Below are 24,515 nucleotides of genomic sequence, written 5' to 3' on the forward strand. Positions count from 1 at the left end.
TCTCCTGACCTCGTTATCCACCCGCCTCGGCCTCCCAGAGTGCTGGGATTACACGTGTGAGTCACTGTGCCCGGCCTTTTCCTTTTCTAATCTCAGTTCCTCCTCTATTTTGAGGTTAAACTTCCTCTGGTTCTGTCATTTTGTTCAAGGGAACATGTCTGAGAAATTTATGCCAAGATCCTATGTTGTTCTCATACTCTTTCCAGAAAGCAAAATTTGTGTCATAAAGTTGCAAACATCTTAGTTAATGTCTCTGGTGGCTGGGTGCAGTGGCTCACACCTGTAATCCCAGCACTTTGGGAGGCTGAGGTGGGAGGATTGCTTGAGCCGGAGAGTTCAAAAGCAGCCTGGACAACATAGTGAGACTCTGTCTCTACAAAAAATAAAAATAAGGCCGGGCACAGTGGCTCACACCTGTAATCCCAGCACTTTGGGAGGCCAAGGCAGGTGAATCATGAGGTCAGGAGTTCGAAGCAAGCCTGGCCAACCTGGTGAAACCCCGTCTCTACTAAAAAAATTAGCTGGGTGTGGTGGCGGGCACCTGTAATCCCAGCTACTCAGGAGAGGCAAGAGAATCACTTGAACCTGGGAGGCAGAGGTTACAGTGAGCCGAGATCACGCCATTGCACTCCAGCCCAGAAGTCAGTGCGAGACTCTGTCTAAAAATAATAATAATAATAATAATAGCCAGGCATTGTGGTCACAGCTGCTTGGGAGGCTGAGGTGGGAAGATTGCTTGAGCACAGGAGGTTGAGAGGGCATTGAGTCATGGTTGCACGACTGCACTCCAAGCTGTGTGACAGAGCAAGACCCTGTCTCCAGGGGAAAAAAAAATATCTCTGGGCTCCTGAAATGGCAGTGTCATAACATATCACTGCATTATTTTCTTTCTCTCCCCAGCATGTTCAGCTCTTGACGCAAATCCACCTTCTTGCCACCTGCAACCCCAATCTCAATCCGGAGGCCAGTAGCACCAGGATATGTCTTGTAAGTTTCCAAATTGCCATAATTCTATATAGACTAGAATATAATATTAGCTTGGCAGGTTATTTCTCACAGTTATTCTCTCGGGTATTTTTGATTGCTATGGCTTCCTGTGTTTGCTGAGTGAACATAAGCCACTGATTCACATGAAAAGACAAAGAGTGTATTCAATTTTTTCTTTTCTTTTTTGAGACAGGGTCTTGCTCTTTGACCCAGGATGGTGTGCAGTGGCACAATTTCAGTTCACTGCAACCCCTGCCTCCCGGGTTCAAGTGATTCTCCTGCCTCGGCCTCCCAGGTAGCTGGGACTACAGGCGGGCACCACCATGGGTAATTTTTTTTGTATTTTTAGTAGAGACAGGGTTTTGCCATGTTGGCCAGGCTGGTCTCAAACTCCTGACTTGAAGTGATCTGCCCACCTCCACCTCCCAAAGTACTGGAATTACAGCCATAAGCCACTGTGCCTGGCCTGTCCTTCTGATATTTTTATTGGGTCCTCCTCTTCATCTTTAGATTCACCCTGACTTCTTAGGTTTTTGGTACCGCTATTCATTTCATAGATGTTGAGGCTGGACATAGTGGCTCACACCTGTAATTCCAGCACTTTGGGATGCTGAGGTGATAGGATCACTTGAGCCCAGTGGTTCAAGAACAGCCTGGGCAACATAGTAAGACCTGGTCTGTTTTTTTTTTAAATTTAAATAATAAAGTAAATATACATGTAGCTGTTGAATTCATTATCCATTCATGAAGCTCAATATTAGTGTTTTATGCGTAGAGCTAGTTTTGCTCATGACATTTTGAGGTATTTTGAGCTTTTAAATTTGAAATTTTGGCCAGATGTGGTGGCTCATGCCTGTAGTCCCAGCACTTTGGTAGGTCAAGGTGGGAGGATTGCTTGAGCCCAGGAGTTTGAGACCAGCCTGGGCAATATAGTAAGACCCCATCCCTACCAAAAAAATTAAAAAAAAAAAATTAGCTGGGGATGGTGCCGAGTGCCTGTAGTCCCAGCAACTTGGGAGACTGAGGTAGGAGGATCACTTGAGCCTGGGACGTTGAGACTGTAGGGAGCTATGCTTACATATCACTCCAGCCTGGGTGACAGAGTGAGAACCTGTCTCACAAAAACAAAACCAAATTTTACCTCATAAATATTGCCTCAAACTTTTGGACAGGTAATGGTAATACTCTCAGCTTCTTCAGTAAGTCTTCTTTGGAGTTTGAGGAGTACATTTGCTAGTATTCTAAAACTTCCTTGGTGATCAACAGGATGTCTTCATCCCTTACTGTATTCAGAGGAGGATGAGGAGTACTTGGTTGTAGGCATTATTCTGAGACCAAAAGACAAAACAGTTTTAAAAGTAATGGTCCTGGTCGGGTGAGGTGGCTCATCCCTGTAATCCCAGCACTATGAGAGGCCAAGGCAGGCAGATTGCAAGCCCAGGAGTTTGAGATCAGCCTGGCCAAGATGGCAAAACCCTGTCTCTACAAAAAATACAAAAATTACCTAGGTTTGGAGGTGTATGCCTATAGTCCCAGCTTCGCAGGAGGCAGCGGTGGGAGAATGGCTTGAGCCTGGGAGGAGGAGTTTGCACTGAGCTGAGATATGCCACTGCACTCCAGCCTGAGTGGCAGAGTGAGACCATGTCTCAAAATAAATTAATTAATTAAATTAAAGTAATAGTCCCCATTCTTGAGACTCTTAATTCTAGCTCGGGAGCTAGACCATGTATTCCTTAGTGAGAAACAGTTTAAAAATAAAACAAGAATATAATCCCTGAATATCTGAGAACTCATGCATAATCTTAACAGTAGTCTATTGTGAAAGACTTTATGATGATTTTTACCTTTTATCCTGTAGTAGGAAGGTCAGCTTCTCATTTAGATTCTGAAGGCTACTGGTATTAATTGTCTGGAATTGTCTTAGATCTTCCTTGTGTCCTGTTTTCCCAGAAAGAGCTGGGAACCTTTGCTCAAAGCTCCATCGCCCTTCACCATCAGTACAACCCCAAGTTTCAGACCCTGTTCCAACCCTGTAACTTGATGGGAGCTATGCAGCTTATTGAAGACTTCAGCACACATGTCAGCATTGACTGCAGCCCTCATAAAACTGTCAAGAAGACTGGTAGGAGACAGATGTGTCAGCTTTAAGTTTTTACTTGCGGTGAGAGGTGGTGGGAATCTTATCCCATAGATAACTTCCTAGGATACTTGCCTAGGAATGGAGGACACAGGACATTTGTAATTTCTTCCTTCTCTCTTTTATCCTTCCTTTGTACTCATTATCCAAGTTTTAGAATTTCATGATAATCTCTGGGCCTGGGTAAAGCGTGGAGGCAGTAGACAGTATAGGAATATGGGAGGTAGGGATCTGAGGCTCAGTGCTAAGAATTGGACTACAGCAATATCAGGGGTAAGTATTAGGAGTCAGATCAAGATAAACTGGGGCCTGGTAAAGATGAAAGTCAGGTGGTAAAGTTTGGTCATGTTTAGCTTTTTACTCTCTTCATTAAGATCAACTAACTTTATTTACCATAATGATTGTAGCATAGGTGATATCTCCATTCTGAATGAAATGTTGACTTGCGAGTTAGGCCTAAGTTAGAGATTGTACATTTGCCATGTTCAGTATTTTAAAGAAATTTGCCGGTTTAGATTCTACCTTGCATTGGTTTAGTATTTTTTGAGAAAATATTTGCTATTTACTTAAGCCAAATATTTGCTTCTGATTTGTTTGCTGATTTAGCAAATTAGTTGTGGTTTGTTGTGCATTTGGGTTTGTCTTTGGATTCTATTTTAAATCCCTGAGTCTTATCATTAAATTGAATATAGTTGAATTTAATTGTACTATATCATAGACACAGATCCCAAACTACTTTAATAGCTATATTAAATGATATGAAATGGTAATGAAAACGTGATTTAATACTAAATTATAGTATTATCTTACACATCTAGTGTCCTGTGTTTTTCTTCTGGGGATATAAAAATGACACTTATGGAAGGAGAAATAGGGATATAGTAGTTTTGTCTCTAGAAATGCAGAGGTGCCTGAAATTGAGAGGCTGAGAGAGGGAGACAGAAATGAATGAGACTGAATTGTCTCATTCCTTTTATGGTTCTTTTGTTCCCAGCCTCAGGAGGAATCTGGGAGAACTTAATGAAAGTTAAGAAAGAATCAAATAAAAGTAAAATTTGGAATACCAGATTTGTGAGGGAGATTAAAGAAGTTGGAATCTTTTTTCTTTTTTTTTAAGATGGAGTCTCGCTCTGTCACCCAGGCTGGAGTGCAGTGGGGTGATCTCGGCTCACTGCAATCTCCGCCTCCCAGGTTCAAACAATTCTCCTGCCTCAGCCTCCCAAGTAGCTGGAATTACAGGTGCGTGCCACCATGCCTGGCTAATTTTTGCATTTTTAGTAGAGACGGGGTTTCACTATGTTGGCCAGGCTGGTCTTGAACTCCTGACCTCAGGTGATCCACCCGCCTCGGCCTCCCAAAGTGCTGGGATTACAGGCGTCAGCCAGCACACCTGGCCTGGAATCTTATCCTGGAAGAAAAAAGCATTGTTGAAGGTCTATTATCCTTCAGAGATTTAAAGGGGAAAGGAGGTAAAACATTTTTGAGCATACACCATGTGACAGGTGTTACTAGGTACTTTTTAAGTGTTTGTTTTACTTAGTGAATAAAATGTTACACGTGAGAAAGAGTAAGAGAGGCCGGACGCCATGGCTTACGGCTGTAATCCAGCACTTTAGGAGGCCGAGGGGGTCGGATCACAAGGTGAGGAGATCAAGACCATCCTGTCTACAGTGAAACCCCATCTCTACTAAAAATACAGAAAATCAGCCGGGCGTGGTGGCGGGCGCCTGTAGGCCCAGCTACTCGGGAGGCTGAGGCAGGAGAATGGCCTGAACCCGGGAGGCGGAGCTTTCAGTGAGCCAAGATTGCGCCACGCACTCCAGTCTGGGCGACAGAGCCAGACTTCATCTAAAAAAAAAAGTCAACTTTTATTGCCAGTGAATGGGACTCCCTTTAGACGTAATGTTAGTTGAAGAAAGACTGTGGAAACTCTTTGGGGAATGGTAGGCAGATGGGAGGGAATCAAGTTAGATAAGGACAGCTGTACCTAAATGCAAAAATGCATTCACAGGCTTTTTGAAGCCCTCTTTTTTCCTAGAAGTTGATTTATCAGAGATTTATGTTCTTATAGCCAATGAATTTCCCTGTTTGCCAAAGCAAGTGGCTTGGATCCTGGCCACAAGCAAGGTTTTCATGTATCCAGAGTTACTTCCAGTGTGTTCCCTGAAGGCAAAGAATCCCCAGGATAAGATCCTCTTCACCAAGGCTGAGGACAAGTAAGTGTTTACTCTGGGGGATCAAATATCCCAAGGAGAAGACGTAGTTCCTTTGAGGAGTTTAGGGGAAGTAAGACTTGTATAATAAGACACGGACACAAAAGGAAAAGCAGTATAGATGAGCAGAGTCCTCTAGAATGTGGTTGTTCTAGCAGTGCCAAATACTGCTTTTTGGGGGATGTCACACACATTTTTAAAATGTTTTAGACTGGATATGGCGGCTCCCACCTGTAATCCCAGCACTTTGAAAGGCCAAGGCAGGAGTTTCGCTTTTATAATGTTGTTATTTATTTAGAGACAGTATCTTACTCTGTTACCCAGGCTGGAGTGCAGTGTTGCAATCACAGCTTACTGCAGCCTTGAACTCCTGGGATCAAGTGATCCTCCTGCCTCAGCCTCCATGGAGTAGCTGGGACCACAGGCGTGTGCCACCATACGTGGCTAAGTTTTTTTGTACAGGTGAGGGTCTCTCTATGTTGCCCAGGCTGCTCTCGAACTCCTGACCTCAAATGATCCTCCTACTCCTGGCCTCCCAAAGTGCTGGGATTACAGGCATGAGCCACCACACCTAGCTAGATTATGAACATTTTTATGGCCCTTTGTGTGTATTGCCACACTGTTATCAGCAAATATGTATATATGTAACCATGATTATATATGTTATGTTAAAGGATAGTATTGGTGCCAGTTTAATTTGTCTGACAGGGTACCTATTATTCATTTTATATTTGTTTTATTAGAATCATTCTCCTTCCCATGTATTCTCTCTGAACTTCCTTTGTATTGTTAATATACGGCTTATCATGATCTGACATTTATTAATGATTTATGACTAGTTTCTCTTGCTCCTACTTAATTGTGAACTATTTGATTCTTATTCATAATACTTAATCACTACTCACTAAATACCTGAAATTTTCTACTGAGTAGTCACCAACTTGTACAAGAATTAGTTGTAGAAAAAGTAGATTGGCCAGCCATGGTGGCTCACACCTGTAATGACGGCACTTTGGGAGGCCGAGGCAGGAGGATCACTTGAGGCCAGGAGTTCAAGATCAGCCTAGGCAACAAAGTGAGAACTGGTCTCTACAAATAATGAAATAAAACATTAGCTAGGCATGGTAGCAAACGCTTATGGCCACAGATACTCGGGAGGCTGAAGTGCGGGAATCGATTGAACCCAGGCATTCAAGGCTGCAGTGCACTGTAATCATGACATTGCTCTCCAGCCTGGACAACAGAGTAAGACCCTGTCTGAAAAAAATGAAAAAGTAGATTGGGCCACACGCCATGGGCTCATGCCTGTAATCTCAGCACTTTGGGAGGCTGAGACTGGAGAATCGCTTCAGTTCAGGAAGTAGCAGCTGCAGTGGGCTGCGATCGCGCCACGCACTCCAGCCCAGGTGACAGAGTGAGACCTTGTCTTAAGAACAAATAAGAAAAAGTAGATTGTAAAATGTGTTAGTCTGGGGAGGCCCTTTAGAAGGAAGGACTGTGAAGTGAGATTTAGTGTTATTGCTCCTTTCTCAGTTTGTTAGCTTTAGGACTGAAGCATTTTGAAGGGACTGAGTTTCTTAACCCTCTAATCAGCAAGTACCTTCTAACCTGCAAGACTGCCCGCCAACTGACAGTGAGAATCAAGAACCTCAACATGAACAGAGCTCCTGACAACATCATTAAAGTGAGTGTTTCCTGCATGCACTATTCAGGTACCTCACCAATACATACCTGTTCTTTTCTCTTGTTATTCTCAAAGAAAAGAAGAACCTTCTTTTATTTAAAGTTAATTTCTCCTACTTATACACTAGATTAATTCCCCTGTTGCCTTTTCAGGGACATTGATTCATTTATTACATTCCTCTGGAGTATCTTCATCCTCTTAAAAGATTCCACAAATCCATGTTTCCCTGTAATAATTCTCTTTCTTGAACTTTCTAGAAATGATATGCAGTATTCCACTTACATACTTTGGGTTTTTGTTTTGTTTTGTTTTTTGGTCAGACGTAATCTTGCACTGTCACCCAGGCTGGAGTGCAGGAGTATAGTGGCACTATCGTGGCTCACTGCAGCTTCCGCCTCCCGAGTTCAAGTGATTCTCCTGCCTCAGCCTCCCAAGTAGCTGAGATTACAGGCGTGCCCACCATGCTCAGCTAACTTTTTGTATTTTTAGTAGATAGGGTTTCACCATGTTGGCCAGGCTGGTCTTGAACTTCTGACCTCAAGTGATCCACCAGTCTTGGCTTCCCAGAGGCTAGGATTACAGGCATAAGCCACCGTGCCCAGCTTATATACTTTTTCTCAATTTTGTGTTTGTTTGTATGTATGCATGTATGTGTGTATGTATGTGTGTATTTATTTATTTATTGAGACGGAGTTTCGCTCTTGCCGCCCAGGTCCGGCCTATATACTTTTTCTCAACTCTTTTTACTTATTGATTGATTGAGATGGAGTTTCACTCTTGACCCCCAGGCTGGAGTGCAATGGCGTGATCTCGGCTGACTGCAACTTCTGCCTCCTCGGTTCAAGCAATTCTCCTGCCTCAGCCTCCCTTGTAGCTGGGATTACAGGCCCCAGCCACCATGCCCAGCTGATTTTTGTATTTAATAGAGTCGGGGTTTCACCATGTTGGCCAGGCTTGTCTCGAACTACTGACCTCAGGTGATCTATCTGCCTCGGCCTCCCTAAGTGCTGGGATTACAGACATGTGCCATTGCCCCCAGCCTTCTTTTTTATTTAGATATTTACTTATGTTTTTTGTTTGTTTGTTTGTTTGTTTTGAGACAGAGTCTCGCTCTGTCGCGCAGGCTGGAGTGCAGTGGCGCAATCTCGGCTCACTGCAAGCTCCGCCTCCCGGGTTCATGCCATTCTCCTGCCTCAGCCTCTCCGAGTAGCTGGGACTACAGGCGCTCGCCACCACGCCCGGCTAATTTTTTTGTATTTTTAGTAGAGACGGGGTTTCACCGTGGTCTTGATCTCCTGACCTCGTGATCCGCCTGCCTCGGCCTCCCAAAGTGCTGGGATTACAAGCGTGAGCCACCGTGCCTGGCCGTTTTTTTTTTTTTTTAGAGACAGGTTCTCACTCTGTCATCCTGGCTGGAGTGCATGGGCACAATCATAGGTCACTGCAACCTCAAATTCCTGGGTGATCCTTCCACTTCAGCCTTCCAAGTAGCTTGGACTACAGGTGCATGCCACCAAGGCTAGCTAATTATTTTATTTTGTGTGAAGACAGGGTGTCATTTTGTTGCCCAGGCTGGTCTTGAAGTCCTCTTGCCTCAAGCAGTTCTTTTGCCTCAGCTCAGCATCCCAGAGTGTTGGGATTACAGACGTGAGCCGTGATGCCCAGCCTTTGGTTTCATTTTGTTTTTGTGTTTTTCTTGAGACAAGGTCTTACTCTCCTGCCTAGGCTGGAGTACAGTGGTATAGTCATAGCTCACTGCAGCCTTGAACTCCTAGGCTCAAGCATTCTTCCAACGTCAGCCTCCCAAGGAGCTGGGATTATATGCATTAGCCACTGTGCTTGGCCATTAATTTTTTTTTTTTTTTTTTTTGAGACAGAATCTGTCTCTGTCACCCAGGCTAGAGTGCAGTGGCACAGTTTTAGCTCACTGCAATCTCCGCCTACCCGGTTCAAGCAATTTTCATGCCTTGGCCTCCTGAGTAGCTGGGACTACAGGCATGCGCCACCACACCTGGCTAATTTTTATATTTTTAGTAGAAACATAATTTCACCATGTTGGTCAGTCTGATCTTGAACTCCTGACCTCAGGTGATCTGCCCACCTCGGCCTCCCAAAGTGCTGGAATTATAGGTGTGAGCCACTGTGCCTGGCAAAAAAAAAATTTTTTTTTTAGAGATGAGGTGTCCCTATATTGCCCAGGCTGGTCTTCAATTTTTGGCCTTAGGCAATTCTGTCTCAGCCTCTAATTGGTACTGCCTGGTGTATTGGATTTAGGCCTTATTTATTAACCATAAACCACGGAAGCTGAAGATTTACCTGTCTTCTCACTCCCTTAACTCCCACCACAAACATGCACATTTTCTGCTCTCCAAACTCCTCCCTAGTAGTTATGGTAGGATTTTGGTTAGATTGTATTCAGGGCTTACATTGTAAGATTTTAAGGACTGTCGGCTGGGCACGGTGGCTCACGCCTGTAATCCCAGCACTTTGGGAGGCCAACGTGGGTAGATCACGAGGTCAGGAAATCGAGACCATCCTGGCTAACACAGTGAAACCCCAGCTCTACTAAAAATACAAAAAATTGGCTGGGCATGGTGGCGGGAGCCTGTAGTCCCAGCTACTCGGGAGGCTGAGGCAGGAGAATGGCGTGAACCCGGGAGGCGGAGCTTGCAGTGAGCCAAGATTGTGCCACTGCACTCCAGCCTGGGCAGCAGAGCAAGACTGCGTCTCAAAAAAAAAAAAAAATAGATTTTAAGGACTGTATAAATGCTCTTCACAGCTCAGCTATGTTACTGTGATACCTTGCCTTTCCTGCTGAACATTTTGTTTCCCAGATCATCTTTCAGTGTGTTCAGGCATTCTAGATATTCTGTCACTTTCATCTTGAAGAAATTGCTCCCTGAGCCCTCTGACACTATTCCACTCTTAAGCGTGTTGCTCTCCATGTTGCTGCACTGATGTCTTCTTGGGCTTTTTCTTCATCATCCTGGGAATTCCTTTTGCCTCGTACTGTGTTAGATCCTCTTATTTCCTGAATTCCACATCTTTGCTTTTGCATTCTTTTTTTTTTTTTTTTTTTTTTTTTTTTGAGACACAGAGTCTTACTCTGTCTCCCAGACTGGAGTGCAGTGGCACGATCTTGGCTCACTGCAACCTTGGTCTTGGTCTTGAACTACTGACCTCAGGGGATCCACCCGCCTCAGCCTCCCAAAGTGCGGGGATTACAGGTGTGAGACACCATGCCTGGCCTTGTTTTTTGTTTTGTCTTGTTTTTTTTTGAGACTGAGTCTCGCTTTGTTGCCCAGGCTGGAGTGCAAAGGCGCGATGATCTTGGCTCACTGCAACCTCCGCCTCCCGGGTTCAAGCAATTCTCCTGCCTCAGCCTCCCAAGTAGCTGGGATTACAGGCACATGCCACCACACCTGGCTAATTTTTTGTATTTTTAGTAGAGACGGGGTTTCACCATGTTAGCCAGGATGGTCTTGATCTCCTGACCTCTTGATCCACCCGTTTCAGTCTCCCAAAGTGCTAGGATTACAGGCGTGAGTATTACTTCTTTACTTTGGTGGAATATATTCTAGTAGCTTTTTTTAAAAAAATTTTTTTCTGAATTTTTAAAAATTGAGGTGGGGTGGTCTCAGTTTTTTGCCCAGGCTGGTCTCAGACTCCTGGGTTCAAGTCATCCTCCTGCTTCAGCATCCCAAAGTGCTGGGATTATAGGCATGAGCCACCCTGCCTGGCCCCATTCCAGTAGCATCCTGAGGGAGAGTGCTTGGGAAGGGAATTTTCACATTTAAACCATCTCCGGGGCCGGGCGCAGTGGCTCACGCCTGTAATCCCAGCACTTTGGGAGGCCGAGGCGGGCGGATCACGAGGTCGGGAGATCAAGACCATCCTGGCTAACATGGTGAAACCCCAGCTCTCCTAAAAATACAAAAAAATTAGCCGGCTATGGTGGTGGGCGTCTGTAGTCCCAGCTACTCTGGAGGCTGAGGCAGGAGAATGGCATGAACCTGGGAGGCGGAGCTTGCAGTGAGCCGAGATCTCACCACTACACTCCTGCCTGGGCGACAGAGCAAGACTCCATATAAAAAATTTAAAAAAAAAAAACCCATCTCCATTCATGGTCTTTTGATTGTATCGATGTCAGTTTCCTCGGTTTTTTTTCTTTTTTTTTTTTCTTTTTTTGAGACAAGAGTCTCACTCTGTTGCTCACTGCAGCCTCTGCCTCCTGGGTTCAAGCGATTCTCCCGCTTCAGCCTCCTGAGTAGCTGGGATTAGCCACCACACCCAGCTAATTTTTATATTTTTAGTAGAGATGGGGTTTTGCCATGTTGGCCAGGTGATCTCGAACCCCTGACCTCATAATTATTTCAAAATAAAAGGAAAAAATAATACTCTCCTCTGTCACTGCATCTAGAATTCTAGATAGGAAATAATTTTTTTAAGAAGCTTTTAAGGGCCTCACTTCATTTTCTTCTAGCTGCTAGTGTGGTGTTAAGAAATTTCGTGCCATTTAACTTTTTTTTTTTTTTTCCTGAGACAGGGTCCCACCCTGTTGCCCAGTTTGGAGCGTGGCTCAATCATGGCTCACTGGTGTCTCCAACCCAGTGTGCACCACTATGCCCAGCTAATTTTTTTTTTTTTTTTTTTTAAGACATGGTCTTGTTATGTTGGCCAGGCTGGTCTCAAACTCCTGGCCTCAAGTGATCATCCTGTCTTGGCCTCCCAAAGTAATGGGATTATAGGCATGAGCCACGGCCCCATTTAACTCTTGAGTCTTTGTGTAACACCTGTTTTTCTCAACCTCTGACAGCATGCAGGATTTTTCCTTTGGCTTCAATATTTTGAAAATGCATGATAATATGCCTTAGTATTTGTCTATTTTTATCCATGGTTTTTTAAGTACTTTTTTTGTGTGTTTTTTTTTTTTTTTTTTTTTTTTGAGACAGAGCCTCGCTCCATCGCCCAGGCTGGAGTGCAATGGCGTGATCTTGGCTCACTGGAACCTCTGCCTCCTAGGTTCAAGCAATTGTCCTGTCTCAGCCTCCCGAGTAGCTGGGACTGCCGGCGCTCGCCACCACACCCTGCTAATTTTTGTATTTTTAGTAGAGACGGGGTTTCACCTTGTTAGTCAGGCTGGTCTCGAACTCCTGACCTCGTGACCCACCCACCTCGGCCTCCCAGAGTGCTGAGATTACAGGTGTGGGCCACCATGCCCGGCCTATCCATGGTTTTAAGGCACACGTGATAAACCTTATTCTTCTGCAGAAATATATTTTTTTTTTTTTTTTTTGAGATGGAGTCTCACTCTATAGCCAGGCTGGAGTGCAGTGGCATGATGTCGGCCCACTGCAATCTCCGCCTCCTGGGTTCAAGTGATTCTCGTGCCTCAGCCTCCCAAGTAGCTGAGATTACAGGCATGCGCCACCACACTTAGCTAATTTTTGCATTTTTAGTAGAGATGGGGTTTCACCATGTTGGCCAGGATGGTCTTGATCTCCTGACCTTGTGATCTGCCTGCCTCGGCCTCCCAAAGTGCTGGGATTACAGGCGTAAGCCACCGCGCCTGGTCAGAAGTAATTTGTGTTTAAGTTTTAGTTTTGTGTCATTTTTTATGCACATCTTTGTACTTTTGTTGGGGGATGGGGCGGCGTGTCGGGGTTGGAGTCTTTCTCTGTTGCCCAGGCTGGAGTGCAGTGGTGCAGTCTCGGCTCACTGCAACCTCTAATTCCCCGGTTCAAGTGATTCTCCTGCCTCAGCCAGCCAAGTAGCTGGGATCACAGGCGTGCACCACCACACCCGGCTAATTTTTTTTTGTACTTTTATTAGAGACAGGGTTTAGCCATGTTGGCCAGGCTGGTCATGAACTCCTGACCTCCAGTGATCCACCCTCCTCGTTTTCCCAAAGTGCTGGCATTAGAGGCATGAGCCACCATGCCCAGCCCTTTGTATGTTTTTTAATGTAGGATGTCATTATTTGTCCACTTGACTCTCTCCCACTAGTCTGTAAGCTCCATGAGAGCAGGAATTGCTTCCGTTATGTGTGTGCTTAGCTTTTAGCACAGTGCCTAGGATATAGAAAACATCCTATATATATGTTGGATGAACAGATGCTTATTGTCAGTGGTTTAAGTTCAGTTCTTTTTTTTTTTTTTTTTTTTTTTTTGAGATGGAGTCTCACCCTGTTACCAAGGCTGGAGTGCAGTGGCATGATCTTGGCTCACTGCAGTCTCCACCCTAACACCCCCACTGCCGGGTTCAAGCGATTCTTTTGCCCCAGCCTCCCGAGTAACTGGGATTACAGGCACCCACCACCACACCCAGCTAATTTTTGTATTTTTAGTAGAGACAGAGTTTCACCATGTTGGCTGGGCTGGTCTCAAACTCTCAATCTCAAGTGATCTGCCTGCCTCAGCCTCACAAAGTGCTGGGTTTACAGATGTGAGCCACCATGGCCAGCCTATTTAATCTTAAAACTGAACTTCCTTGGTCTTTTTCTTTCCTTCCCTTCTGATGCCCTTCATGCCATCATTTGCTTAAAGTCTTTGATGTGTCCATTTTATAGATTACGATGCTGTCTTTGCAGCTGTTGAGCAGGAACAAATCTTACTATAAGATTGCTCTTAGCATCTGCTTCCTTTTCTCTCTGTGACCTAAACTCTCCATTTCCTGGCAACCAGAATGGAGATCATCAGTTAGAAAATATTGAATAGGGCCGGGCGCGGCGGCTCACGCCTGTAATCCTAACACTTCGGGAGGCCGAGGCAGGCGGATCACGAGGTCAGGAGATCAAGACCATCCTGGCTAACACAGTGAAACCCCGTCTCTACTAAAAATACAAAAAAATCAGCCGGGCGTGGTGGCGGGCGCCTGTAGCCCCAGCTAATCTGGAGGCTGAGGCAGGAGAATGGCGTGAACCTGGGAGGCAGAACTTGCAGTGAGCAGAGATCGTGCCACTGTACTCCAGCCTGGGCGACAGAGCAAGACTCTGTCTCAAAAAAAAAGAAAATATTGAATATAAAATCTTTAAATAGAGATTAGTTTAATTTGAAATGTACAAGTATTCAGCATATGCTATTTATATATGTGTGTTCATGGATGTTTGTGTATGTGGTCTTGTGTGTGTTTCTCTTGATCCACCACCCCCCCATTCACCAGCCTGACAGAGGACAGTGTTTCCAGAAGGAATGTAATTCATGCGCATTTTTTTCATGTTAAGTTTTATAAGAAGACCAAACAGCTGCCAGTCCTAGTAAAATGCTGTGAAGAGATCCAGCCACATCAGTGGAAGCCACCTATAGAGAGAGAAGAACACCGGCTCCCATTCTGGTTAAAGGTACAGCCCTCTTCCTCAAAGTCTGTAGGAGGCAGAAAGTCACTGAAAGTTCTGAGAGAATATCAAGGGCTTCCTTAATCGTCTAATGCTTTAGTTGTAGAACTAGGACTTCAGAAATCTTCCACATTCACCTTTCTTCCCTTAACTTTTCTGCCCTTCTCCGGGTGATTCTACATTTTCAAAATAATGGGTAAAATGGTAATTTGCTAAAGGAAATTCAGAGAAGAGTTTCTAAAGTGTATAATTGGACTGTGGTCTTTGTAGAAATTTGATATGCAGAGTCCCTTCTTGGAAAGATGCCTCGGCCGGGCGCAGTGGCTCACTCTTGTAATCCCAGCACTTTGGGAGGCCGAGGCGGGCGGATCACGAGGTCAGGAGATCAAGACCACGGTGAAACCCTGTCTCTACTAAAAATACAAAAAAATTAGCCGGGCGTGGTGGCGGGCGCCTGTAGTCCCAGCTACTCGGAGAGGCTGAGGCAGGAGAATGGCATGAACCCGGGAGGCGGAGCTTGCTGTGAGCCGAGACTGCGCCACTGCACTCCAGTCTGGGCGACAGAGCGAGACTCCGTCTCAAAAAAAAAAAAAAAAAAAAAAAGAAAGATGCCTTGAGCTTGTCTCAGGTCCCTAAACCTAGAAAGTCCTATTCTTTTTCCCAAATTCTGACGTGCTGGATCAGAGTGTTCTCGTTTCCAATAGGCCAGTCTGCCATCCATCCAGGAAGAACTGCAGCACATGGCTGATGGTGCTAGAAAGGTAGGAAATGTGACTGGAACCACTGAGATCAACTCAGATCAAGGCCTAGAAAAAGACAACTCGGAGTTGGAGAGTGAAACTCGGTACCCACTGCTATTGCCTAAGGGTGTAGTCCTGAAACTGAAGCCAGCTGCCAACCGTTTCCCCAAGAAGGCTTGGAGACAGAAGCGTTCATCAGTCCTGAAACCCCTCCTTATCCAACCCAGCCCTTCTCTCCAGCCCAGCTTCAACCCTGGGAAAACGCCAGCCCAATCAACTCATTCAGAAGCCCCTCCAAGCAAAATGGTGCTCCGGATTCCTCACCCGATACAGCCAGCCACTGTTTTACAGACAGTTCCAGGTGTCCCTCCACTGGGGGTCAGTGGAGGTGAGAGTTTTGAGTCTCCTGCAGCACTGCCTGCTATGCCCCCTGAGGCCAGGACAAGCTTCCCTCTGTCTGAGTCCCAGACTTTGCTCTCTTCTGCCCCTGTGCCCAAGGTAATGCCGCCCTCCCCTGCCCCTTCCATGTTTCGAAAGCCATATGTGAGACGCAGACCCTCAAAAAGAAGGGGAGCCAGGGCCTTTCGCTGTATCAAACCTGCCCCTGTTATCCACCCTGCATCTGTTATCTTCACTGTTCCCGCTACCACTGTGAAGATTGTGAGCCTTGGCGGTGGCTGTAACATGATCCAGCCTGTCAGTGCAGCTGTGGCCCAGAGTCCCCAGACTATTCCCATTGCCACCCTCTTGGTTAACCCTACTTCCTTCCCCTGTCCATTGAACCAGCCCCTTGTGGCCTCCTCTGTCTCGCCCTTAATTGTTTCTGGCAATTCTGTGAATCTTCCTATACCTTCCACCCCTGAAGATAAGGCCCACGTGAATGTGGACCTTGCTTGTGCTATGGCTGATGGGGAAAATGCCTTTCAGGGCCTAGAACCCAAATTAGAGCCCCAGGAACTATCTCCTCTCTCTGCTACTGTTTTCCCCAAAGTGGAACATAGCCCAGGGCCTCCACCAGCCAATGAACAGTGCCAAGAAGGATTGTCAGAGAACAGTGCCTATCGCTGGACTGTTGTGAAAACAGAGGAGGGAAGGCAAGCTCTGGAGCCGCTCCCTCAGGGCATCCAGGAGTCTCTAAACAACCCTACCCCTGGGGATTTAGAGGAAGTTGTCAAGATGGAACCTGAAGATGCTACAGAGGAAATCAGTGGATTTCCTTGAGGCAGGAGAATAGTCTGGAGACTGGGGAGCCTTCACTTCAGCCTTCAATTGGTGGTGCATAGGGTGTAACCAATAGGAAACCCCTAAAGGGTACTTAAACCCCAGATTTTGCAACTGGGGCTCTTGAGCAGCTTGCTTTAGCCTGCTCCCACTCTGTGGAATATACTTTTGCTTCAATAAATCTGTGCTTTTATTGCTTCGTTGTTTCATTGATTTGTGCAGTTTGTTCAATTCTTCATTCAACATTCCAAGAACCTGGACAAATTGTAGTCAAGACCCTCGGACAGTAACATATTTTGGCAAGCCAGCTTGGAGGTAAGTCCAAATTGTGGTGGGGGTAGGGGGGTGGTATTTTTCTTTTCTCCTTTCCTTTTTCTTTCCCTCTCTATCCAGCCTTCATTTTTGGGCATGGGCTGGAGCTATATCTCTGTGCAGGGCTCCTTCCACTCCATACAGGGGAACCTTTTCCTCCCTCTCCCTTTTCCAACTCGAGACTCAGCAGATAGCATCTGAACATGGAGGCAACTGCAGGTCTCTGGCCAGGGTCACTCTCCAGTGAGACTGAAGGATGTCCATGTGGAAGCATCTAATCACCATTGCCCAGTTTGGGTGAGGGACCTGAGTTCTTCTCTTTTTGAGTCTTTCAGCTGCTGTTTTCTAACAGCTCTTTGGTAATTGAGGGCAACTGGACAGGGCCACTCTCCAGTGTTACCTGAAGGCCAAGGAGTGAATGGGGATAGCTTCCTTGCCCAGGAGGGAGAAAGACTCTTATCTTTCCTGGTTATAGTCTCTGATTTCTACATGTGACACCATTGGCAGTGGTAGCTCATTCAGGGCGAATTCACACTCAGGCCTCTTAAACCCTCCTTTTTTATGCCAAATTATCTTATAGAGTTAGCCAGTGAGGGCAAAAGATAGTATCTCCTAGATATTTTGACCCTTCCACTCGATCCATTTGGCTGGCTGATGATCTTTGGGACCCACAAGCTTTAGAATACATTCTATATCTTGGACCTCCACTGATGGGACCTTGTTTCCTTTGTCTTCACCATATTATTTCAATAGAATGGGCTGCCCTTACACAGGATCCATTGCCATGGTGGTGGATTTTTAAACATTCTCTCTCTTGTCCAGGGCCAGAATGGAATAGCCAGCCCTATTTTATCTTTCATGCCTAAAATCAACCTTTTCCCCTGAAATTACCTATAATCTACATGACAAAAGAAACCTACCAGCCTCCTGTTCCTCTCAGAGTTCACAGCTATCACTCTAGTGGAACAGGAAGTATGGGAAACCATGGCCTTACCAAATTATAAGGATGCTAGAGGCCAGGTGCTGTGGCTCACACCTGTAATCCCAGCACTTTGGGAGGCTGAGGCGGACGGATCACCTGAGGTCAGGAGTTCGAGACCTGCCTGGCCAACATGGTGAAACCCCATCTCTACTAAAAATACAAAATTAGCCTGGCATGGTGATGCACACCTGCAACCCCAGCTACTTGGGAGGCTGAAACAGGAGAATTACTTGAACCCAGGAGGTGGAGGTTTCAGTGAGCCAAGATCGTGCCCATTGCACTCCAGCCTGGGCAACAAGAGTGAAACTCCATCTCCATAAAAAAAAAAAAAAAAAAGATGCTAGAAGTCAAGGCCTTCGTCTAGGGATAAAAGGAGTTAATAGTGGGTCACTAGTGGTGGAGAGAACCTTGCCAAAGTAGTGCCGGCAACCATCAAAGGTCACAGATGTCAGACTAAAATGGGACCCTAAAGGGGGACACTCTTAGGGACCCTAGTCAAGCAGCCAGGAACAATGGGCAGTCAATGGAATTCTTAATTATAACACTATCTGCAATTAGACCTATTTTGCAAAATGCAGGGTAAATAGCCAGAAATCCCATATGTGCAGGTCTTCATGGGTGTATATCAAAACCCAACCATGTGCAAAACTCCAGCACCTGTCCCATAATCAAAGGTCCTAAGGCAGAACCAGATATTGTAGATGATCCTCTTTTTACAAGGGCCGCCTGTCTCTCGGGAAATGGCAACTTCCCCCGTATAGCCTGTTGCCAAGTGCTCCTGAGGCTCAAACCCAAGAGCAAAAACCAGGAACCCTGCCAAGTTCCCCTCACAGTGGAACACCTTATTCAACCCCCTTTCAGCCCTACCACTCCTTAGGGAAGTAGCAGGAGCCAAGGGGCCAGTTGGAGTGCAGGCCTGCTTCTCCATAACACAATGTAAAGAAAAGCTAGGAAGCTATTCTGAGAACCCCAGGAAATTTGCAGATGGGTTCCAAACTTTGACTTTAGCCTTTGATCTCTCATGGAGGGATGTTCAATTAATTCTAGCAACCTGTTGTACCCCCTTCGAATCTCTGAGGCGCCTGCCAGGAAGCCCACGATTTATTTGCCTGAAGCCCTCAGGGCAATCACCAGGGCCCAGCCCCAGCCCCTACTACTGATCCTAATTGACACCCCTGCAGGAATGAACAACTGGGCCAGATTTCTTGAGGCTCTCCTTGGAGGAATGAAAAACAATATCTAAGGTAGCAAATTATGATAAAGGAGGTTATACAAGGCAAGGAGGAAAATCCAGCCATGTTTTATGGTAGGCTGGGGAAAGGAAATATACCAATCTGGACCTTTCCTCTCCAGAAGGCAAAATATTAATGGCACAGCATTTCATTAGCCAATCCGCTCCAGCCATTAGGCTCCAAAAGCTATAGATGATGCCACAAACTAATCAAAATCAGCTTCTTGATACTGCCTTATATGGTGTATAACAATCATGACCTGGATGAAGGAAAAGGAATAAAGAAGAAGCAAGCCAAAATTATGATAGCCATCATTGGAGATGCCCTGAATGCCCAAAGAGTGCCCAAGGGAATCCCAATGGGCTATAAGGATAATGCCAGCAAAGGCTCTTGCTTCAAATGCAGGAAAAATGGGAATTGGGCAACGGACTGTAGTAAGTCCCCACTGGGACCCTGTTGTCAGTACAAAGGCACCAGTCACAACCCCTGGTGCTGGAGAATTAACTGCCCCCTCTTACAGAGAGGAGGACAGTCAAAACTCTGTAACAGTGCAAAAGGAGAAATTGATGAAGACTGATGGGGCCCAGGGCCTTCCTCACCACCCCTATCCAGGAACATCATTCATTACTGTTGAGGAGCCCTGAGTAACTGGACGTGTTGGGCACCCAAATTTGGTTTCTTTTTGATACAGGGACAAATTGCTCTGCCCTTACTACTTATGTAGGAAAAGTTTCCTCCCCATCCACAAGCGTTACGGGAATGGAAGGAAAGCCACAAGAAAGATTCTTTATTCCTCTTTTGACTTGTCAATTTGAGAAACAAATCTTCCAACAAGAATTTCTAGTGGTACCAAGCTGCCCAGTCCCCTTGTTGGGAGGGGATATTATAGTTAAAATAGGGACACTGCTACGATTTAGGCACCACCCAGCAAAATTGCTAATAGTAATGCAGACAATGTCCCAGACCACATTAATAAATAGATCAACACACTAGCATGGTATACTGGGAAACTGGGTAGGGCTAAAACAGCAATACACTTGGACAGTGCCCCTCCCTCAGGGCTTTCAGGATAACCATATTTGTTTTTTGCACAAGCCTTGGGGATCTAAGGGATCTAAAACTGGAAAATGGAGTGTACTCCAGTATGTATATGACCTTCTTGTGTGTAGCCCAACCCAGGGGGCATATGACTAAAATACTAAAGAACCTTAAATTTCTTTGTAGATGAGATATAAAGTGTCCAAAAGGAAGACTCAGATTGCCTACCAATGGGTTCAATATTTAAGATGTATCTTAACACCCAGAGCCCAGCAAATATCCCCAGAATGAGTGCAAGCCATATGTGGTTTGGAGCTCCCCCCACACCAAGCAACAGCTTCGTCGTTTTCTGGGGATGGCTGGGTTTTGCAGAAGATGGGTACCAAATTTTGGGCTCATCGCAAAACCCCTTTATGAAAGCAACAAGGGGGCCAGAAAATGAGCCAATCGAAAGGACTTCGGAAATGAGAGAAGGCTTTGTCAAGTTAAAACAGGCTGTCAGCCAGCCTCCCGCTCTTGGCATCCTAGACCTCACTAAGCCCTTGTATGTAGCAGAAAGGAAAGGCATAGCCATGGGAGTGCTAACCGCCTACTTCTCAAAGAAATTGGACAGGGTGGCCAAGCTGCTTGCAGTCAATGGCAGACACTGCTATTTTAGTGGAAGAAGCCACTGAAATCACCCTGGGTCAGCTACTAGAAGTATTAACCCCACATCAAGTCAATCCTAGAAATAAAAAGACACATCTGTATGATGGGGGAAAGGTTAACCAAATACCAGGCTATGCTCCTGGACAATCTAGATGTGACCCTTAAAACCTGTAACACTGTGAATCCAGCTTGATTGCTGCCCACAGGCCCAATAATTAATCATTCCTGTGAGCAAGTTATTGCACATACATATGTTAGCCAGCCTGATTTAAAAGGTTGACCTCTCCCAGATTCAGAGAATGACTGGTTCACAGACCTCAGCAGCTTTGTATCAAACGGGAACACTGGGCCAGATATGCAATAGTAAATTACAATACAATTATTGAGGTTCAACCCCTGCCCCAGGTATGTCAGTACAAAAAGCTGAGATCATTGCTCTTACTCGAGCTCTGACATTAGGAAAAGGGAAAAAGCTTAACATCTATACAGATTCCAAACATGCATTTCTTGTGTTTCATGCTTATGCTGCAATTTGAAAAGAAAGAGAAAGAGGACTACTAACTAGTAAATATTCCACCATAAAGCATGGGTCTGAAATTCTTCAACTGTTGGAATCAATACACTTGCCAAAAGCATAGCCATAATTCACTGTAGGGGGCATCAAAAGAACCTAACCCCTATAGCACAAGGGCACAGAAAGGCTGATAAGCCAAATCCACACTGCTCAGGGTGTAATCCCAACAAATTCTAGCACTGCTTCCTTTCTATGATTCCCCAATAGAACCTGAATATACATCACAGGGAGAACAGTTAATAAAGGAGGAAGATGGACAAAAACAAGGATCCCGGTGGTATATGTTATCAAAAGTGTATCTCCCTCAAACAACCCAATGGAGAATTATAAAAATCCTGCATGACTCTTTCCATATATGAGGAGATGCCACTCTTGCCATGATAAACAGGCTCTTCATTGGGCCTGACTTAACTTCCGTGGTTAAGCAGGTCTGCCAAACCTGTTCACTGTGAGCATTCAACAACCCCAGGAACAAAATGCCTAATAGAACCAGTCCGGAGAAGGGGCACTTCCCCAGGGGAAGAATGGCAATTGGATTTTACCCATATGCCAGCTTGTAGGGGATACTAGTTTTTGCTAGTACTAATAGACACCTTTACTGGCTTACCCTAGCAGAACAAAGAAGGCTAACGAAGTTATAAAGGTTCTCCTAAGATAAATAATCCCCAGTTTGGGTTACCCCAAAGCCTCCAAGGTGAGAACAGTACATCTTTCGTCTCCCAAATAACTAAAGGGGTTGCTAAGGCTCTCGGAATCTAATACTATTTACATTCAGCATGGAGACCTCAATCCTCTGGGAAAGTAGAAAGGGCTAATCCACCTCTAAAATGGGTGTTAGCTAAGCTATGTCAGGAAACATCGGAAACTTGGGTCAGCTTGCTGCCCATACATAGTCTTTTTAAGGATCCATAATTCCCCTAGAGCCAAAATTAATATGAGCCCATTTAAAATGTTATACAGAAGTCTTTTATTTTTTTTTTGAGACAGAGTCTCACTCTGTTGTCCAGACTGGAGTGCAGTGGCACAGTCTTGGCTCCCTGCAACCTCCACCTCCCAGGTTCAAGTAATTCTCCTGCCTCAGCCTCCCAAGTAGGTGGGATTACAGGTGTGAGCCACCACACCCGGCTAATTTTGGTATTTTTAGTAGAGATGGGGTTTCACTATGTTGGCCAGGCTGGTCTTGAACTCCTGACCTCCAGTGATCCACCCACCTTGGCCTCCCAAAGTGCTGGGATTATAAGAATGAGCCACTGCACCTGGCTGGAAAGGCCATTTTTAATGGATGATCTAATTACTGATCCAGAAATAGTCAGTTTAGTAAAATACGTAATTAACCAGAGACAATTTCAGCAGGCATTTTAAAAGTTTGGAACTCAAAGATTCCCTGCATTGGGAACTAACCAGCAACCCAAGATCAGGCCAGGAGATAAAAGTATTTGTTAAAACACGGAAAGAGGGGTCACCTGCTCAACAGCTCCAACCCAAATGGAAGGGACTTTTTCAGTGGTGTTGGCCACGCCTTCTGTAGTCAAAGTACTAGGATTAGAAGTTGGATACATCTTTCTAGGGTCAAGCCTGCAATACCTGAAGCCCCAGACCTGTAACTTGAAGCTTCCATCAGCCACTCTACCTGTGAACCTGTGGAAGATCTGAAGTACCTGTTTTAAAGACAGTCAAAAGATAAGTGAATGCCTACCAACTCTCCTTGGTGTCTATGCTGCATAGTTACTGTAGGTTTGATAATAGTAGCAATTTTTATATTTTTACAATTTAATTGCCTTCTTCCAAATGGATGGAATCATTTCCTTTGTAATAATTAAGCAAAATGTTTTAATTCATTTTTGTAACATTATTCCTGAGAGGATAGGTATACACCCCCTGAGGTTCCTATTCAAAAGAACAAAATAACAGATAAGTATTTTTAGTCCCATAATGGTTAGCCCTGGCCTGTGTATACTGGGACCAGGCATACTGGGAATCAGCTTAATTTTACAGCAGGGCTTTATTTTACTTCTCTGGCAATGAATGGATTCTGGGTATTTATTAAGACTTTAAAATTTAACCCAAAGACTGTTAAATACCACCAGTCCAGCTCTGGCAAAGGACTGTTGGCTTTGTTTATCTCCACCATCACCAAAATGCACTGCCATCGTAATCCCAGGCTTATCTTGGGCCCTTGAAAAAATGTCCTACCACCTCAACTACAAGGGAGGGACTCCCTTCAAATTAATGGACCTGCATGACTTCTATGACTTCAAAATTACATAAACGACCGAAGTTACAATGTCAGGATGAGCAGTAAACCTTCTCCAGTCCTACCAAAGTAACCTTTCTGGGGTTGCATCTCCTCAAAAACCTATTTGGGGCCCAATAACGCACAAAGAACTAAAATCCCAGGTGCCACTTTGTACTAAAAAAAAAAAATTCTAGTCAGACCCTGGGAACCTTGAGTCATCAGAGTAACTACACCCTAGGGATTAACCTCTCACATGATATGTAAGCTCTGCAGTTACCTAGGCTGCATCGTTTAGAAAACCTGTATGGCTTTCATGAAACTATTCCTAATTAAGGGCACTTTAAAGGACACACAGTCTAAGTACTGTCAAGGTAGGACCACTAGCTGTATTCACATTTTCACTTGGGAAGACTGTAGTAATCCTAAGACAGCTAGTTGCCTTTTGGTTCTCCAGTATGAAAATACCTCTGGGTGGTTGCTGGTGGACACTAAGCATAACTACCTTCACCAGGAAAACTTAACTGCTGGGAACTCAGGATACTTCCCAAGGTCCTTTCCAGCCTTTAACTGGAGCCACCTTAGCAGGGACCTTAACCACTGGGGAAAGAAAAACAAAAAGCTAACCCATATGTTCACCATAGAGAATGATTTTTGTCTTGAAAATCACGGAGTCTTTTTCCTGTGTGGAACTAGTTCCTAGTTATGTTTACCAATCAAATGGACTGAAACCGCTACACTTCTTTATTTAGCCCCTGAAATCTATATAGCTCTCAATAACTGGTCTCTCATACCTTTAACTGCACCCGCCAGGCACAAATGAGCCATCAAACTCATACCCCTTTTGGTAGGACTAGGAATAACCGCAGAAGTAAGAACAGGAGTTAGCAGGTTTGCAACATCCCTATCCTATTACCAACGTTTGTCCAAGGATCTTTCAGAGAGCTTAGAAGACACTGCCCAAAGTACCGTCACCTTACAAAATCAGATAGACTCCTTGGCAACGGTCGTTTTACAAAATAATAGGAGACTGGATTTCCTAGCTGCTGAAAAAGGTGGCATATGTCTTTTCCTGAAAGAAGAATGCTGGGGTTTTTTGTTGTTGTTGTTTTGTTTTGAGATGGAGTCTCATTCTGTCATCTAGGCTGGAGTGCAGTGGAGCGATCTCGGCTCACTGCAAG

At 45.1% G+C, this 24,515-nt stretch overlaps 2 protein-coding genes across 8 annotated transcripts in view; both read left to right on the top strand.

Moving 5' to 3' along the window:
- YY1AP1 (YY1 associated protein 1) overlaps positions 1 to 16,508 on the top strand; it is a 30,322-nt gene extending 13,814 nt beyond the window's left edge. For 5 of the 7 annotated variants that reach the window (XM_032154256.3, XM_058439189.1, XM_032154258.3 and 2 more), the window contains 6 exons: positions 901 to 987; positions 2,938 to 3,109; positions 5,196 to 5,340; positions 6,871 to 7,021; positions 14,244 to 14,360; positions 15,059 to 16,508. In XM_032154256.3, the coding sequence (XP_032010147.1) occupies positions 901 to 987; positions 2,938 to 3,109; positions 5,196 to 5,340; positions 6,871 to 7,021; positions 14,244 to 14,360; positions 15,059 to 16,315 (1,929 nt within the window). In that variant the 3' untranslated portion in view covers positions 16,316 to 16,508. Of the gene's footprint in view, positions 1 to 900; positions 988 to 2,937; positions 3,110 to 5,195; positions 5,341 to 6,870; positions 7,022 to 14,243; positions 14,361 to 15,038 lie in introns of all 7 variants that reach the window. The other 2 variants (XM_032154265.3, XM_032154257.3) reach the window with 2 other exon arrangements.
- The window catches only part of ASH1L (ASH1 like histone lysine methyltransferase), a 332,744-nt gene that overhangs the window by 13,549 nt on the left and 294,680 nt on the right, over positions 1 to 24,515 (top strand). The window lies entirely within an intron of this gene.

This window comes from Hylobates moloch, unplaced genomic scaffold (assembly GCF_009828535.3).
Source record: "Hylobates moloch isolate HMO894 unplaced genomic scaffold, HMol_V3 SCAFFOLD_5, whole genome shotgun sequence".
Taxonomy (NCBI): Eukaryota; Metazoa; Chordata; class Mammalia; order Primates; family Hylobatidae; genus Hylobates; species Hylobates moloch.